This window comes from Mya arenaria, chromosome 9, assembly GCF_026914265.1.
Source record: "Mya arenaria isolate MELC-2E11 chromosome 9, ASM2691426v1".
Taxonomy (NCBI): Eukaryota; Metazoa; Mollusca; class Bivalvia; order Myida; family Myidae; genus Mya; species Mya arenaria.
The window spans coordinates 2,096,562-2,117,100 of NC_069130.1; the positions used below are offsets into that span (position 1 = coordinate 2,096,562).

At 34.7% G+C, this 20,539-nt stretch overlaps 1 protein-coding gene across 2 annotated transcripts in view; it reads right to left on the reverse strand.

The window, feature by feature from the left end:
• Positions 1–110: 110 nt before the first annotated feature.
• Positions 111–20,539, reverse strand: part of LOC128202792 (ultra-long-chain fatty acid omega-hydroxylase-like) — a 29,727-nt gene continuing 9,298 nt past the window's right edge. The window contains exons 5-13 of one of the 2 annotated variants that reach the window (XM_052903926.1): positions 13,405–13,529; positions 11,447–11,509; positions 9,953–10,079; positions 5,264–5,399; positions 4,636–4,765; positions 3,712–3,842; positions 2,658–2,808; positions 2,287–2,352; positions 111–1,615 (exon numbers count right to left, since the gene is read on the reverse strand). In XM_052903926.1, the coding sequence (XP_052759886.1) occupies positions 1,510–1,615; positions 2,287–2,352; positions 2,658–2,808; positions 3,712–3,842; positions 4,636–4,765; positions 5,264–5,399; positions 9,953–10,079; positions 11,447–11,509; positions 13,405–13,529 (1,035 nt within the window). In that variant the 3' untranslated portion in view covers positions 111–1,509. Of the gene's footprint in view, positions 1,616–2,263; positions 2,353–2,657; positions 2,809–3,711; positions 3,843–4,635; positions 4,766–5,263; positions 5,400–9,952; positions 10,080–11,446; positions 11,510–13,404; positions 13,530–20,539 lie in introns of both variants that reach the window. The other variant, XM_052903927.1, reaches the window with a different exon arrangement.

Here is a 20,539-nt window from a genome sequence, read left to right on the forward strand (position 1 = left end):
CTCGTTAAATTTCTCGTAATCAGGAGGTATCTATATGTCTTCAAAGAACAACTTGGATTTTGAAAATTCGAGGTTGTTTGTAACATAAAAAAATAAAATAAAACAATAAGAACACTTTCAAACAAATTTAATAATGAGTCAAAGAGTAAACAATGGTAATAAGCAAATAAAAATACTGAAACAGAAAACTATTTTAAACTTGTAATTCGAATACTTTAATAAGGAATGAAAGGAAGTTTTTTTCAAGGTTTCAAATATATCTGTATAGCATACTGCTACCAACAAAACACACGTAGTTTGCTATTTGTCAGATGCAATTATAAGGCCATGTTAACGTTCAATAGAAATGAGACATTTGACATAGATAATAAAGCAATCGAATGGGATGCCATAGGACGAAAGACAGTATTCAGTCTTTCATTGATATGAGTGAGCACTGCAATAAATATTTGACTCGTGGCTTCGTACCCGTAACATTTAATTTTGTCCTGTGTTAGTGATATTGCACGATGATTAAGACTTATTATAAAATAATGCTTTCCCGTGATTTATATTTTTTTCAGTGAAATATATATGATATTTTACTGTTTCAAACAGTGAAATAACATTAAAATATTTTTCTCTGTTTTAAAATGAGCCCGTTATCGATTCCAAAACAAACATCAGCGCGCTCCGGACTGGGGCACAATTTCAACAAAATAATTTCAGAAATGGCATTACGATCGCATATATTTTGGCGCGCTTTTCTAAAAATTAGACACATAATGCAAAGAAAAAATGTTGGTTTCAGTTTAAGAACGAATATATTTAACCACATGAACACCAAAAGTAAATATTTCACTCATAGCTATGCCACTCATGAAATATAGCCTTTGGTGTTCACTCGGTGAAATATGTTACTATCTTTCACTGAATCAAACAAGTATCCTCTATTTAATCGTTTAATTGATATTTAATTTGTCTGCATTATTTAAATCGTCAAAACAATTTAACATATGAACCTAGACACCTAACATTACAGTTCAATATTTTAGATTGTTGTCCTAAGATGTTCCTCTTAAACAGAACCTATAAAGAAAAATAAGTTTTGTATGCAGATATTCAAGAGTTAAGCGAGATGAAAATTAATTAAAATTTCGAGAGGAAAATCTTATAAATGTAAAAAATGGGTAAAAATCACAAGCACCGTTTCAGCAAAGACTTTGATAAACAGTGTAAAAAATCCGATAGTAAATTGCATTTTGAAAAAATACAATGGACACTTAAGAGAAATAATCATATTAAACATTGCTTACATCAAAACTGACATCAAAAGTATCAAAATGTTTTCATTAATATGTGTACATGAGTGTACCTAGTTTCAATTAGCTGAATACAAACGTTTCCATAGCCGTACGCCAGCAGCTGTGCACATGCACACATAATTTAGCGCAGTGTTTAATATCCCAGAACTGTTTAACTGTTTGAATAGGCAAATATAGGGCTCAAGCTTGAACACCGATCATCCTTTCACTTCTCCCGCCGTTTGATATCCAGCCATATTCCATCCTCGGTTCTCATGACAACGGACAGCTTCTTCCGCATCACGTGACCAGGTTTCAAGGAAAACTCAAATCTGGAACAAGTATGCAATTTTATAAAATGACTTAATTTGAAACAAGAGGCCCATGAGGGCATATGCTCTACTAACATTGCTCTATTGAGAGCATGTAGCTATATGTATAAAAGGGAGACTACACTACAGATATTCACAACTATTTGTCTCGTTTCACTTTTGGTCATTTTTAGTTCAAAGCATGTAACCATTTGTTTTACAAGGAGACAAACAAACAATACACTAACAGCTCTCTGTACAAAGTTATCTCCCTTAGATACGTCTTTTTGCATATCAAGGGCCATAATCCAGTCCTACACGGTCGGATGTGGCTGGTTTTCGAAAGGAATCGGGCTCTCAATGATATCTAACTACTGTATAAGTTTAATTCAGAAACAATGAAAACGTTATCGCGTTCACAAGCAGTTGTTTTCAGATACACGGACGGACGGAAGATGGACACCGCGCCATCGCTTGAGCTCTTCTGGCCTTTGGTCAGTAGAGCTAAAATCGATGGAAACTACGAGGATGCTCATTGAGGTATGTGCTTGTTCAAAGACGCAAGGATTTAAGCCTTACGGACATTCAACGAGACACAACACTAAAAGACGACAGCTATAGGTTACATGTTATTGCAAACACGCTGACTCTACTAATAATGATACATACCCAAACATAACAAGAGAACGTACCGGTGTAAGAGTCTCGATATCACGACCTTCATCTCGTTCATGGCAAAGTTTTGACCAATACAGTTCCTGAAAATGACAATAGGAACCGGTTTATATAGTGACACAGTTGAGGTGAATCTACGAAGTTCGACAAACGTCTTAGCAAAAGGGGAATTGGTAGAAGGGATTGTATTGTGTTTTTTTTTATACAATCTATCTGCCTTCTTCACGTATTAACCATTGCAAGCCCCTGTCAAATTAATTTAAAAAAAATTAATAGACTCTATACTGGTTATGAAACTGTATACACTTATGATGGATTTAAAGTCTTATTATAAATGTTAGTTATACTGTATGTCAGGTCGTTGTACCGACGACCTAATTTTTCTCACCTGGGTCCGGCACTGAAGGGCACGAAGGCGAAGGGGTCCATATCTCTGGCAGCGTCCCCCTCGAAGCGACTGGGTCGGAAGTTGTCATAATCCTCACCCCACATAGACGCATTGTGATGGATGTTGTAGATGTCGATAGCTACATGCGAGCCTTAAAGGGATAATGTTCATATGACAAATACTATTGCGTTACTTATACTGCCAACAGATGCTGAGCGAGAATGTATATTCTTTCATATAGCAAGAAAAGTTGAGCAAACGAGAAGTATGGACAATGTTTCCTATTGCTGTCTTGCTTGAGTTACGATACTAGAAGTTTGGTTGTATGATTTGTGTTATTGACATGGAAGTTTATCTTGTAAAATAAGACTTAATTATCAAGGGAGGTCATTATTGTCCTGACTCTCTAAAAGGAGTTCGTGTTACTGCCTGTTATGAAAAATTGTGAGTCAGAACTAAAAATGTATTTAATAAACATTTGTAACACTTACGTGTTATTTGTTCGACAGTAAGTAACTTAATTAATGGCAACGATACGCCATACTGCTTATTTATAAAATATTAGTAATTTATTATTCATTTTATTTACCATATAATGATATATAAATGTATGGAAGACTAAACATCAACCGGCGTATCGTTGGACGCAAATCTTACGATAGAAAATAAACGCTGTATTTTTTCTTTTATGATAAGTTCCAATGTTTTTAAAATTTGAAAAGTAACGGATTTTGCTATATTCTGCAAAACTCGTGTGATACAACCCAGCATATTTATTTATGACATTACTAATTTTAATATCCTCCGGAGTGATCTCCCTTAGCGAGCGGTTTGTACCTTTTTCAGTTATGTAATTATTTATTGGGGAGAACTATTTTTATGTTCGTCTGCAGGCAATATTAAATGATGTTTTATTAAAAAGAAAACAAACAACATTTTTTGATTGACGGCACGTGATTTTAATCATCATCATGTGATATGCGTTACACGGCAGTGGTTACTGTTCAGCGAAGGGAAGTAACCGCTTTGTGGAGTTAAGAAAAAAAATCCATACCTTCTGGAATGGTAAATCCCTCTATGTTTATGGCCTCAGTCATCTGACGTTGAATGAAGAACACGGGACAGTAGAGCCGAAGGGCCTCCTTTATACATGTGCTCAAGTAATCCAGTCGCGCAAGATCCTGACTGAAAACAGTTGTAACATTCTTGTCAATGAGATTTATCTGTACCCTACCCACAATCGAAGCGTCTCTGCCACTTTCCATCGAAAACACCTCGAATGTTTATGAACGGTAATTTTTTACATTTAACTACGCTGAAAGTTTATCGCGTGGTAAATTAAAATTTAGCAGATACACCTTTTACACCTTTGAGTTTTATGCACTAATACACTTCACTGTGAACCAATTTGAACTAAGCAATACAAATTACACGTAAAACACTATAATTAGTTAGTAATATTATTAACTTTTCGAACTTCTTCTACTGGTGTACCGGCATACAGCCGACGTTGTTTTCGGTGGAAAATGGCCGAGGTGTTCCGATTTATCTGTACTAACAATCATAACACAAAAACACAAAAGTATTTGTGAAAAACTCATTGAACGATTGGAAAAAAATGGAAACAGATAAACCTCAACGCTTTATTAACATACACCAATTCAGTTCATTATTAAATTGACGGATACAAACCTCCATTCGCTATTATTGGATACGCATCTAGATTCATTAGAAACAGATACAAGCTACTCTTCATCGCCCACTGACAATCAGTTGTAGCATATAAAGCTTGTTAAAAAGAGAAGCACTGCATTGTAAAAACAAATTTCGTCGCAATGATGTATTCAAATTCAATGAATAATACACATATAGCATTGCGTACTGGTAACTATTAGAATTAAATTTAAACTACTATGCTGGTTTTGGATGTTGTCAAGGTCTGGTAACCGTACAAAATAAAGTTAACTGCATAACCTACTATTGCAATATATCAGAATCCCTCCCCTCCAATATATCGTCAATCTCCTGACGGCAGCGGGCTTGTTCGTCCGGGTGTGCGGCTAGCGCGTACATCAGGAAACTCATTGCAGACGCCGTTGTATCGTGACCTGGTATGAATTTTATCAGTATTTAAAGTATATGTAATTGTTCACATTTGGCATGCAACAGAAAATGGAGCGAATCGCAGCGAGGCAGTAGACTATATCAGTGACATGACGTAAGCTGCCATTGCCCTGAATGAATCTTAATTCTCACTCCGCCTATTCTGAACCATTAAGATGTTAAATTATGTAATCTTACTGTAACTAAATCACTCATTAAAACGGTAGCAATCAAGCAGCTTTCTAACTCTGCGTTAAGTAGCGTGCGGATTTTATTTCAACGATATTGAAAAATACGGACTCTTATTATATCACAGTTGTGACAATATGGAACAAACTACACCCTTACTTCTTGTGATCGTAAGTAAACATAACTCTGTGTGTTTAATTATCAATAACTATTAGTTGCGAACAGAAGACATACCTTACGTAGCTAAACTCATACCGTAAATGTTCACGTCCCTCTATGGAAGCAATTTAGTATTAATATGTCTGAGAACAAACCTTCAAACAGGAATGTGTCCACCTCGTCCCTGACCTCAAGAGGAGTCAGCCCACGTCCGTCATCATCCTTCGCTTTCAAGATGATGTCCAGAAAATCAAGACCTGAGGTTTCTTCATCTTCATTACCCTCCGAAGCCTAAAATTGAACCGTTGCTTAGTATATGTGCCGTGCAACGATAGATAAGATACAATTTTATAATGATACTTTGCGTCCGGCTAAATTATATACACCAAAACATACAAAATTACGAACGTTGAAAGGCGAAGAGGGGTTAGACCCAAGTTTCTTCATTGCCATGTTGTAAACGTCCAGATAGGAGGTTCCCTCCACCTAACTCTCCATGATAATTTAAGAACGACAAGTGCATTCACAGACTGTCATGATAACAGAATCACCTTCGCCTTTCGAAAATAGATACCAATGAACATTAACAAAGCGTAATAATTCAACAAAATCTGAACCATGGTTATGGTACCTGTGGACTGCACTTTTTCTCGTTGGGATCTATCTGTACATGAAGTTTGAAGTCAATACCTTAAAGATTTATCAAGTTATTTTCAGGACAAGGAATATGTATGGAAATTAATAAAGGGCAAAGACGCACCCAGAGTTATGTCCTTGTGCACTGAACTTCTTCATAATGCCATCCATCTGTATATGAAGTTTGAAGTCAATACATAAAAGACCTTTGAAGTTATGCTCCGGACAACAAAGCGCAATAAACACATACTGCAACCATAGTTATGGTTCCTTTGCATTGCACTTCTCCTTAATGAGATATATCTGTATATGCAGTTTGAAGTAAATATCTCAAAGACTTTTCACCAAGTCACCAAGGACAATGACCGAAAAATTCTGCACCCAGAGTTATGGTTCCTGTGTACTGCACTTTTACTAAATGTCATCTACCTGACTTCTACCCAGGGAACGGACTTGAGGGCGATTATATAACTATCAATTTTTGTCACAATCGAGCATAAAGAATATTGCTTCCAAACGAAGGACAACAGATTTACACCGTGTACACAGTCAACTTTACAGATGTCAACCCCCCTCCGTTATCGTCTTTCGCCTGCAGCATAATATCCACTAGTCTTTACAGCAAGTTTTGTCTCTGAATATCACCTTTTAATAAGCTTTGTCTTGCTGAGGGGAGGCAATATTATCTGGCTACGGATTTCCTTATAAATACGATGAAATCCCTTTAATAAGTGCAGAACCAACGCAACTGTACACAGTGTGTGTATACCACATGATAAATTGCGTCATAAATACTACGTCAGAAGGCACTATTTTGCTTCGAGTGAAGACTTCAAACAAAAATAACTTTTCTATATCTTTACCATTTTAAATGAAACAAAGCGCAGTCTACGCCGCTAACGGAGCCCTGCCTTCGGTATTTTACCAAAGTTTGATTGAGAGTTTAGTTTCTTAAAACACTTCGACAAACCTTTTCACAATACCGCCGTCTGACGGAGCACTGTCCAAACATTGTTTAAGAAACAGGAAACTAATCACCTTATCAAACTCCGGTAATAAAACAACGGCGGTCTCATTGAGCGTCATAGACTGCCCTTTGTTTCATCTAAAATGGTGTTGTAAAAGAAAAGTTGTCTTTGATATAAGTCTTCATTTTAAGCAAATTGTTGCCTTCCGACGTAGCATATATGACGTAATTTATCACGTGGTATACACACACTGTGTACAACTACGCATTCAGATGTAAACAAATCAACAGACGTGCCGTCATAATTTTGTTCACAGCTTGTTGAAGCAGGTTACAATCTAATAAGAACTCATAAGGTAAATTACTTATTACTTAAAAAATGCTCGCCCACCCTTCATTATTATAACGATGTTGCAGTTAACAGTTTGCAGTTTAATCATACGCTCAGCGCATACAGTATATGAAAAGAGGTAAATACATTTGACTCAAATTACATTTGTAATACAGAACAAATTTGGTATTCAACCAGGCTGCAAGGTATCTAAATACAGCTAACAAAATCTAACAAAGTACAAATTGGAATCAGTGAGTTCAAGGTTAAGGGTTTGGACATAAACATATTATTGACGTATAATCTCACATGTTAAAAATAGCAACTAATTGTTATGTTGTATAACATTGGATAATGATGTTGCCCTAATCCAATCAAAACCACGAGCGTGTTATTTTTCCACAGGAACGGAAAACCCCACTGGCCTCAATTTCATATCTAGGCCGCAAATAGAATTAAGCTTATTGAATAAAAGTAATGAAAGGGCCCAGTTTCAAGATATTTATGAGAATTCAGTGAGTGTTTCTTATGCCAAAAATTAAATGAAAAAGCGGACATATTTTAAATAATAGCTAATAAGGTTTGTTGTAACAAAACAGTACGGAAATGTAAGTTATTTTGAATAGCTGTTAAGTTTGATATGAAGAACAAACTAAAATTAAGGCCAATAAGACAATAAGGTACTTTTTTGAAACGAATGGAGACAGTGTCAGTTTTCTGTTTGACGTTAAACAATGCCTATTAATGATTCCTTTATGGTGCAGACTATAAATCATTTTCTGCAATTAATCAAAAAGCTAAAACTGGCCTTTAAATTCTTCAAACTTACAGTCTTTCTGTAAATCACAACTTCCAATTATATACTAAGTGAGTGGCAAAAAAAATTAAAATGTTAACATGTAAATGTAAAATTCATCAACTTATCTAAGAGTAATGTTTCCAGTCAAACGATTTGTCAGAAAGTATAATCTCATCATAATAGAGAGTAACGAAATTGCAAAAAAATGACCGTGGGTACGACACACTTGTTGATGAAATGGCCTCATTGTAAACACAAGCTAATTCAAATCTTAAAAAGCAATACCAAAAATGAACTACGTTGTTGAAATACAATCCTCTCTATATATTCACATTATGTAAATAAACTTATATTAACACGGTATGTTGTTATGTATCTTGGGTTATAGAGAACCTTTCTATTTAAGTCAGATTAAAGGAGCTTTCTATTCAGTCCTTCTATCCATCATACACCAGAGTATTTGCCGAATACATAAACAGCCATACTTATGTGAAAAACTACAGAAACAAGTTCAGTAGCAAAAAGTTTAAACATAAACCCGGTTTAATGGTACTGGGTAAACGCCAAATACATAGAACACAAAAAAAATCACAAACAAGAAACATGGAAGAACGGCACAAAACTCCACAAACAGCACAAAATATATTTATATTTTTACATACGAAATGTGAAGTGGGTCACACAATTTCTGTCTTAATAAATCATATCAAACAGAATCCGATATCTGAATTGTAAATACATTTGGGATGAAAAAATAAACTCATTTCGTGAAAAAGATTTAGTGGAAATGTCAACATGTACTTTAAAATTCCAGGCGCCGTAAATAACGATAGGTCATTTGAATAAAAACACAATTCCATTTCATCAGGTCACTAACATTAAAAACAAACGTATGCTAAAATGTCTTGAATCTGGATCAGTAAAATAATTTATGTTGACGCTTTCGGTATGAAAAGCAATCTATTAGAACTAACCATTATAATTACTGTTCCTATTGATAGTATCATTTGTTTATTCAATATCGGACCTATCATGTTATCGTTGAATATATTTTAATTTAAATGTATAACCATTTATATCATATGGTCAGAAATACGTTATGTCTTTAAATTACTAAAAACATGTAAAAGTGTTATAACCTGACTCTTGTATCTTGAATCTTGTTTCTTCAATCTTTTACATAAGATATTGTATCTCGTATCTTGTATTTGATCAGTCGCTTAAGCAAAAGCAATTATTGCAATTTGTCAAGTTTATTTAGGGGAAGGGGGGGGGGGGGTCTGAACAATCGGCCCAATATTGTAAATAAAATGTTATTCAATTCTTAGAAAACAATACCAAGCATGAACTACGTTGTTGAAACACAATACTGTATATAATCACATGATGTAAATTAGCTCGACCTTGATCAAATCACACGGTATGTTGTTTTGAATCCTGGCTGTATTAAGTGATAGTAAATTCGCCTGATGTATATTTGATTAGTCATATGTGTTCTAGAGACAATCTAAATTTAAGTCAGATAACCGCAGTTTCTGTTTAACCATACTAGTAATCGTACACAAGAGTGATTGCCGAATACCATTCTCGTACAGCAGAGTGACGATGTTATGCGTACAGATTTATCATTATCAAACCTCTGATGAATGAGAATGACCGAATACATGAACATCAATTGATATTTTACATACGAAATGCAAATTTGGTCGAACAATGGCGTGTTAAACGATATTTTCTTTGTTTTGGTAATCGCGGTCTTATTTTGTCATGCCTGCGTTCTGATGCCACCATATGTTCAGAACATCGCATCGTACGACTAAAAATAGATACCATGGTCACACAGGAATACTCTCAGATTACAAGATAAAAATAGTATACAATCGAACCCCGTTGGCTCTAGCTTGCTTGGCTCGATGTTCTCGTCGGCTCGAACTCAAAGGACCGATTTCTTTCAACTTAAGGTAAGCATTTACGCTTGTCTCGAATTTTCCAAGGCTCGTGGCATTTTCGCCGATCCCTGTGAGTTCGAGCCAACGGGGTCAGCTATATACATATGTGCTAAATGTCCCACCTTCATCTTAACCAATGAATTTATAATAAATCCAACCTACTAGTTTCTGTTTCCGCTGGTCAATGATATTGCTGGACACAGAGTGGACATAGTCGCATAGGCGCTGAAATTCTCGACCCTCCTTTGTGAAGTTAAAGTAAACAAAATCGAACGACTCATGGACACGCCTGCAAGAAACGGGAAACGTTTTAATGGTTTACTGAAGCGTCAATGAAATGACAAGAACAATGCCTTCAGTCACGTGGGTGGATTCGTGAGAGTACCTGACCTATTGTTGTCTCACGTCAACTGTGATGAAGCCGGGATGTTAAGGAATGCTTGTCATGGCAATCCCCTGCTGTACATATCCTGCTAATTGCACTGATGTCACAGTAGGGGCAAATTTCCTGTGTATTTGTTTATTGGCTCAGGGCCATTTAGGTCCATTTCTATCACTTAAAGAAGGATTAAACTTGGCATTTAACACGAATATAGGTGACTATTCGAAGACGAATGCCTGACTGTTTTAATAGGCAAATCATATATATATAATATAATGTCATGTTACAATCTCCTAACCGAAGGTACAGATAATCAGCTAAGCCATACCATTTAGGGATCCTTTTTATTTCAGCTATTAGTGATATAAAAAATAATAATTTAAAAATTACTAGACAGTTCATCTCAATGAAGTTCCGTGAATGGCGTGAGGCAGCCCGTCAATTTTCGTCAGCACTTTTAGACTGTCTACAGATTCTTAATTTGCATACATTTCAAGATAACCTAAAACTAATGAAATACGGGTTTACATTGATTAAAACAGCCCTGTCTGACTGTCTTTCAAATCTTGATTAATTAAGTCCTTAGGAAGGGCATATTGCGTCAATGAAATAGATTGAAGAAGGTAAACAAATATATTGACAGTTGAAAAACTAGTTTCTAAGCCACAGAAATGCGAGAAGAAAAAAAACAACAGTTAAGGTGCGTATCACCAGAAATTAAATGGTATCTATGGACTTCATCGAGAATAAATCGCTTTTTTCGGTCGTGAGTTTGGCTAGACATTAATGGTTCAATTGCACTAAAGGTTGGCTGATTAGCGCAATGGTAATCACACTCGCTTCCCACCTACGCGACCCGGGTTCGATCCCCGGCCTGGGTGCATGTGAGTTTGGTTTGTGGTCACCAAGCTGGACAAGTGGGTTTGCTCCGAGTACTTTTCCCCACAACACATGTCCACATTCTCCCGTAAAATCGTGCCAACAAGAGTGATTTATATGATGTTTTAAAAACTTTTTTTCACAATCGTTTCAAAACAAATACGTTTAAACTAAAATAAATAAGAACGTCAAATTCATGTTGGGGTTAATGCCTCGAATCGGTCAACGAAGATAAATGTTTCCCGCTTTAGGCTACTAATTTTGGAGGTAACAGCCTCGAATCGGCATCAGAGCTTGGGTTTACTCATCGAGGTTACCGTCTCGAATCGGTCAGAGAAAACAGACGTATTCGCGCGGGGGTTTACAACGTTTAATCTCACATTACAAATACGTACAAGGACCGTTTGATCCAAAGGTCAGAGAGGCGTTGGACTGCATGCACGTATGGGTTGTTCTCTCTGAAAAATAAAATGATCAATACTATGAACTATACAAACAAATTCAATGTTTGTAACGTTGAACATTTAACATTTTTCAAACACACTTACTTACGGTAACCAGCATAGTGTACATACCATTGAGATTATATTGGTAAACATAATTAACAAGTAATGTAGTGATTAGTAATTTTCCCTTGTTTTAGGTAGGCATAAGAAAAACATTTTTATGGATGTTTTACTTATGCATATATCAGGGCGGCAACAGTCACACATAGCCCTTAAAAAAAGCTCTTGATCAAATAGTATTAAGAAGATGTAAACATGCTCTCTATGTCTTCAAGGTATATTCAACATCAACATTAGTCACGAGAGTTCATACTCACGCAAAACTCCTTACTGGAGTTTTCCCCGTAATTTAAAACAGCATTAAAGGACATTTTCGAACTTAGTGCATGCGTGTTGTCATGAGAATTTGTATACACTAGAAACGAACCCAAACAAAACATATTTTACGGTGCGTGAGTTTATGTTTCTCTTCCATTACGGACAGTTTGGATAAAGGAACGAATATTCAATTACATGTCATCGTTCGTATCTATTAATTATATTATATTTGTAACCATAGCAACTCACTTTAAATTAAAGCCTCTAAAAGCACTCAAAATAAGGTCATTGTCCTTTGTATGGAATAATTAAGTTTTTATCAATATTTAACTAAAGCCTGGGAAATAAATTCCATTTCAGAACACACACATTTACCGCACACAAAAACCTTACACATAAAACCAAAATGATACGGGATTATCAGGCATCTTTACACATTTGTCTATGGATACCCTAAATAACAAAACAAAACTAAAACCCCGAGGCCACGAACATTCCCGATTGAATAGCACACTGTTGTCGTTATGGTTTGAACAAGGCCATTGCAAGTTATAAATATGGTAAACGCACTAATTACACAATGAGTCCGCTAAAAACACGGTAGGTCAGCCGGAAAAGCCAATAGATTCGTCCCGGCAACAGCTAATTGACCGCTGTTATTGATGTCATTTAGTTTGAGCCTTCGTCCAGTTAAATGGTAGGGACTGAATCCTGAACTGTTCACCTCTATGAAATTTTCACACCATTTAGACAGCAACATGATTTCAAATGTGTGTTCAAGTAGTGAAAAGCGAGCTTCTTCACAATGTCTTGTTCGTACGGTATGTATTTATGTTTGTATGAATGCATTTAAGATGCACTCTTACTTCTAAATAAGCAGTACCACAATTAGTTAAATTGTTTTAAATTACCGAAAAGGATAAATAATTATCGAAAACAATATTTCTTTTGAAGAATACCGTGTTCAGTTTGAAAAAAGATACAAGAAAACACGGTATTCTACTTTATGAGACGAAAGTTGATCACTGTAAATCTTTTAGGACCCACCAATCAATTAATATTTGTGCATTTACAGCTATTAAATAGACGGTTACAATCTTGTTATCAATAAATAATATTTTCCAAAAATGCATTATTCATTATTGAATACACATTAAGTTGACACCCTGCTTTGATAGGGCAATGAACATTGGTTGCAAAGCTTTGGATAAACCCGCCAGACTAGAGTTTTTAAACTAGAGTTTTAAGTTTTTCTCTATTCAACTATGCGCTAGTTAATAATGCGCTAGTTAATAATGAAGACGGACCAGGGACCGTATTCACAAATCAACATAGGTAACATTTTCATCTTAACTGAGAACTAACAAAAAGAATAAAATAAGTTACCAAGAAAAGTAAATCAATTGAATCAGGCCCCAAAGGCGAGCCATGTACACATACACAAATAGACAAACTAGTCAAATATTCACGCTAGGCACCGCACTTCATGCACATACACAAATAGTTAAACTAGTCAAAGATTCACCTACCCTTGCAGCTGACAGTCTGTGCAATAGGAGAAGACACTCTGGTTTATGATGTCAAGGGAGCACAAACCAAGGTGCCGGAAAGCCTCAAAAGACGTTTGTCCTTCGGCAAGTTCGTCCAGTTTACCCTGTTATAAAGAAACAAATCATAATGATCCATTTGACATTTGACATGCCATTTGATATAGCAATGCAAAATTATCATATCATCAAAAAGGTATGATTCAAATAACAATTTGTCAGATTATTTGAGAACTTCAAACAGATTCCTGACAGTGTCTAAGAGACTTGTGAACACAGACATTAAAACGTCACTGTAAAATATGCAAATAATAGAAACACATTTAGTTGATGAATAGTGTCTAAATTTGCTGTCAGACATCACGAAAACCGATGTCAAATGTCAAGCAAACATTAAGTTGAAAAAATGAAGTTGATCAAACATGAATGAGACTTTTTAAAGAACGGTCGAAATATGGAATTTATATTTCCATTCGCTCAATATGAATAAAGAGAACTTTTATCTTGCCTAAAAACTTGATCAGGCATAAAATCCCAGAATGATTTTTGTGTACGAATTGCAATCAGGCGATAAATGGAAGATTGTTAGAGATTTGGGCGAATGTGATTAACGTGATATTTTAGTTTTACAGTAATCTGAAGATTTTAAATGATGCATACTTGCAAGTCAACCATTACTTTTACCTCCGTATGTTGCCATTTAGTTTTGCAATGATATTACACGATATATATCAATGTTTTAAAATTTAGCCACTTGCCATTTGTTTACAAAGTTACCTTCCTTTGTTGCAGTCTCTTGGGGGCGTTTCAGGATAAATTGTATTTAAAGTGGTACAAATTTATCCATAAAGTGTAATAACACAATGTTAACTACAGGGCACTACAGGGCAAAGCCCAGTAGCATAAACAATAACTAAGATCTTTGGGGGACGCGTTTTAATCCTTAATCTGGATACTGTTCAGATATCGTACCTTTAAAAATAAAAAAATAAAGACAATTACAACGTTTTCCTGTCTTTAGCAATGGAAACATTACCTTTATGGCTGTCTTTTGGCGGCTTCAAATGTTATAGACATAGTAAAAACTGCCGTGCAGGTACAACGAAGTGATAACTAGGATGGATACGATTATGTGTGTATACATGTACGTGAAGTGTCTCGCGTTTATTCTGTAAGACCTTAGCCTTGTTCCTATAAATAGGTCGCTTGTCCCGATACTTTCCATTTAATTGTTGTACGTTTACATTTGGGAGTATTTTTAAATAAATAGGGGACATGAGTTTGTCACAGAAGTATATGGACAAATATTATGATGATATATTGAACAGAAGCATAGTTTACGACATATATTATAACTTCATTGTAGCAAAGTCAATTGGACAAAAATAACAACAACTAAAACATTCTGAATTTAATGTCTATATCAAATATGAGATTATAATCAAATCTAGTATTTGTTTATCTGTAATCTTCGCAATGCCCCAGACACATAATTTACATTTCAATTGGCTCAGGGCGAAGAAATTTATTTCTTACTTTCTAAGGTCCTAGACTCGGTATCAAACATAACTTTATGCAAAATATTATTATCATGCAATAAGTTTGGACGATATCGTAAAGAATTTACAAACATGAGTTTTGTTAATGTTAATTTCGAAGTAATAAGGAACATATAGATGTACATAAGGCTCATGAAATAAAATTGCATGAAACACAAATGCTACCATTTAATGAGTTCGAAATATTTAACGAAATATTTCTAAATTGGCCATGTCATTGCCATGATCTTACATGCTCACTATTAAGGAACTGCTCAGGCTATACAACGTGTAACGATATGTGTTCGTGTTAGTAATGTCTGGGTGAGGACTCACACGACTTCAAAGGGGTTCTCGCATAGGTCTCCACGGGATACAACCGATGTAAACAAAAAAGTAAGTGGCGTTAATTTATGAATAACCTTTTTGGCAGGAAAGATATGAAAATATTTCTAAGCCTTAAAATACTTTTCTATTTTCTTCTTCTACACGTGTGGAATATTTTAGATTTGCTTGTATTATAATGATGCAATTCTTGGTCAAATTTTCAACTTGACGGAATTTTGTAGAACAATGTAGCGCTGAAAGTTTGGCCAATGATTGCATCATTAAATTAAACTGTAATAAATTTATTGACAGTTAGATACCGTAAGTAAGTGAAACTGAACAATTGGATCAAAACCATGAAGTGTTTTTTGGATGTATTTTTCACGCTTGCACCAACAACACATTTTTCCAAATTGTTAATTATTGGATCACTTGCAGTCAACAAAGTTCACTTAGCACATATTAGCATGATGTTATACCATTGATTGTACCTTCAATATTTTGTGAATCGCTAAAAAAACGTAAGAATATTTGTGGTCCACATACAAATTTGTTCAATGAATAGGCAGAATACTTCAAATTTGCCAATACATTTATTTAAGTAAATCAGCAGTTATCAATTGTAACCAGGTGAAGCTGATATTATTAACAGTGTCAGTGGGTAGTTGACACAATGTCATGTATACAACTAAGAAGATAATGATAGTTAGTATGTACTTACACAAAGTAAATGGTTATGCCACTCTTGTGAAAAGTGTCGGTAGATGTCGATAGAGCGGTCTTACTTGATAGTAAATAAATCAATGTGAAAAGGTTGCTGAAGACATATTTTAAACAAATGTCATCCTTACTTCGGAGCCATTTTTATCTATTATTTTTCAGATGATTGATTACACTTCAAGCGCTAGATGATGATTTGTATATGGATACATTTAATTTACTTTACGATGCGTATTACACTTTCAAAGACGGCCAGAGACCATGGAGACGAAATGATCAGTATAACTTGTTTCAAACAAATATACAGAACGAAGGAAATTAAACAAGATGCGTAACGTTCTTTCAACAATTGCGTAAAGCAACTTGCGTGTTCTCTACTTTGAATGGCGTAATTACGCCGATACACTGACTATTTGGAGCTCTAAAGAAAGAAAATACACGCTCGCCGTGTATGTTCAGTCCAAATTTGGGCATAGCACATCAATATTAAACTTAATTTAAAGGTCCTTGCTATTTACATTCGTTATTTCTCTGATTAATAATATATTTTATCAAACGAATTAATATCATATGTTTCCGTTCTGGATAAAAAAGAACTACCAGACGGCACGTGTCTAAGCTTGTTACGAGATTGGATTAAATCTGGGATTTGTTGTGTGTAGCTTGAACATCAATGTCACCGGAACGAATAATCCGTATTCATCGAATTGTAGAACAATTTCACCTATTTTATAAAACTTGTCTTAAACGAAATATCTCAAGTGCATTTATAAAATAAGAATAGTTACGAAATGTCTGAAAACTAACTTTAATGATGATTTATTATGGAACATGCATAGGATCTCCTAGTAAATTTTGATTTCGTAACAAACAATTTTGTTAAGACAAATTATAGGAAAACCTATTTGTGTCGCAATGTATTTTTCACTTTTATGGTCTTTTGTAGGGTTTCAATTGATATAGCAGTGGCAACAACCTTAAATGACTTTAAACACACAATATAAACAATTTCTTGAAAACAATCCACCAATCATATCTACGAAAAAAACAAGAAACAATATTTATGTTTATCATAAAAAGGGCAATACCAATTACACTGTTTATATAAACTGAACACAATTCCTAAACGATAATGTTATGAAATTCAATTTGAAGAAAAAAATTGTTTGTTCGACTTTTACTTTGGAGCTCTAGAGATCGAAGAAAAAACACGTTACAGTTACGGGTGATCGCGCGAGACGATGGCTACGAGTCCTGACTTTTGGCAATAGAATCAGTGTCTGTAATTTATTGGCATTCATGTTAAATGTCAAACAGGAACAACTAATTATCCCGAATGCATTGGTAGAATTAAAATAGTTACGAAGTCTCTGAAACTTTAATACGGATTTCTAATGGAACTTGCGTAAAAACCCTAGTTAATGTCGATTTGGTAACGAACAGATTGGTAAAGACAAATGATAAGAAAACCTGTTCTTTAAGCAAATTTAATCTAATTAATAACAATGCAAGGTTAAAACAGTCGTGAAAACGTCAAAACAAAAATTAGGCATATACTTTTATCATTTTGCAATTATTGATAAATGTTGGAGAAAGTGTCATGAAAACCTCTTCCATTGTGTGTTTTGTTTGTTGTGTCTTCTTTTGTTTTATATGATATAAGACACTTCGACAGGTTCGATACTCATAAACTAATTGAAAATCCCGGTAAATTCTTGTTTCACTGACTGCTCTTAGGTGCATGTGAACAAATGTTCAATGTACAAACCATGACTTAAAACAATCTCCTGATAAGATGAACAAGTCCTTTCAAAATAGAAGGGGGAACACCATAACTATTATTGTGTTTACCACAAAAACGTAACAATAATAAAATGTAAGAATAGTGTAGATATCAATTTATTAATTGCAATCACTTGATAGTCAAATATATTTTGATACTTTCTTTCAGAAATGAATGAAGTAAAGCGTAAGTTCATATCTTACAGAAACTTGTTTTGCAACCAATAAGCCCATCGCTATAAAAATAATTTGTGGTGAAAAGTGCTGACAATAACTGCGACAATATATGTCACATGTCAAGCTTACACCACACTGTCAATTAGTATTTTTCATTTAATGCGATTTTCTGAGAAATGTTACACACCGAATTACAATTCAATTTGCTGGAGGTGTCAAAGGAATGTTTCAACTTGATTAGGCCGTCAAGGCTAGAATGAAAATGCAGTATTAATGTCGTGTAAGATTTGGGATCATTTCGAGATGCAATTCAAGATAATTTGACAATTTCCGGAAATCCAAACCCGATGTCATTTAAATTCCGAAGTGAACGGCGTGCTTTATTAGTTTTAAAGACGCCTGATGTTTTAAAACTATTTATGTACATCAATTTCAGGGGCTATACAAGTTAGCCTAGTCGCATAATTTGTAAAAGGAGTGAAAGCCTTTTTGGTTTTTATCCTTCATTCTTGGATATAAGAATTTAACTCTAACTGCAGACACATCATACTGATATAAAATAAATAGTGTAAATTTTGTATTTCTCAACAACACTAATGTCTTGTCATAAAAACAAATACAACATCGTTTATAATAACGGTGCAGCTCTCTATCATTATTGGACAACAATGTTAGGTGTACCAGATTAGCAATATATGTCGTAAACTATTTACTTAAAAAGGATTTAATTTTATACGTGCGTAAATACGCCTTGTAAATGTACAGTTTATAACAGATATTGTTTTATAAAACTACAGAAGAGCAACATTTATACGCATGCAACTACAGGGACACGCCCGATAGTCTATTCGTAACCGTATTTAGAGGCATGTTAAGGGCTTAAGCGACCTTGAACAAGAAACACACACGTTCAAACACCACATATTGACCAAACACGCATCAAAATAACCGTAACGATAAAGATGGGACCACCGCCTTGGAACCGTCAGTGAAACGCGAGTTCACTGGATCACAAGTCCACTGGGGCTCTTAACTATTTCATTTAGCCCAAACCTCACGTATGTCATAACTTTTATTTATTAGTACTTTATTAAGTTTTATTTAGCCTCATCAGAGCTAGCATCAACGTGAAAGCAATAAAGAGCTAAAGCCACCACGGAAGTGATTATTGCACCAAACAGAAGCACATTCGAAAGGAGAGAAATATGAAGGTAGGCAGCCTCCGTCCTGATCGAAATCTATCCTACCAGAAGGCACGTGCCGATGCTGGTGATGAGATTTTATTAAATCTGGAATTTGTAATGTGTAGCTTGAACATCAATGTCACCGGAACCATCCATATTCACCGAATTGCGGAATAATTCTACCTACTTCATAATACCTGTCTTAAACAAAATATCCCAAATGCATTTGCAGAAACAGAAAAGTTACGAAATGTCTGAAACCTAACTTTAATGAAGATTTTTTACGGAACTTGCATAAGAATTTCTAGTAAATTTCGATTTCGAAACAAGCAGTTTTGTAAAGACAAATTATAGGAAAACCTATTTATGTAGCAATGTAATTTCCACTTTTATGTTCTCTTGTACGGTTTTATTGGATATACCAGTGCCAAAGACCTTATACTTTATGCTCATAGAACAAACAATGTCCCGGGAAAATTTCCTGTTATTCTTCAAATAACCATCTTAAAATAACCACTCATTTTTACAAAAAAAGAGAAGAATCATAATCACTATTATTGTGTTTATCATTAAAAGGGCAAGACCACGTAATAACACTGTTTATACATACTAAACAGATTTTTTAAACGTACGTTGTATGCAATTCATTTTATGTACGGACTTAAAAAGTTGAACTCTATAGAGTTATACATAGTACTTTATATTTTTTATTTCTTTCTGTCATGGTTGATCGCGTGAGGCGATGGATACAATCTCCGAAGTTTGGCACGAGAATTACGTGTTTTGTGCATACAGTGTTCAATAATATTTCATTGCAATTCGTGTTAAGCATCATTCAGGAAAAACAAAATATCTCAATTGCATTTGTAGAATTAAAATAGTAAATGTCTGAAGCTTTACTTGAATAAGGATTTGTTATGGAACTTGCATAAGTTAACCAAATATATGTCAGTATGGTAAAGAACAGATTGGTAACTGTTTACATTTATTCATTACAATCACTTGTAATTAAATCTATTTTAATACTGTTCTTGTATAATGTCATATTTTACAGTGGCTTTTTTTGCAACCAAATAAGCCAGTCGCTGTGAAAGGCAAAACGTAAATACGAATTTGTAGTGAAATTTGAAGACACTATATGTAAATTGTCAAGCTTACATCGCCCTTGATTTTTTTTTAATTTAATTAAATGCGAGTTCCTGAGAAAATGTTCCAGACATATAATTACATTTCAATTTGTTCATGGTGTAGAACAAATGTGTCTACTTGATCAAGCCTTCCTCCAGAAATGAATTAAATATAGTAAATAAATAAGCCCATCACACTATAAAAAGGCAAAACGTAAATACGAATATTTGGTGAAAATTGCTGACAACTATCGCGACAATA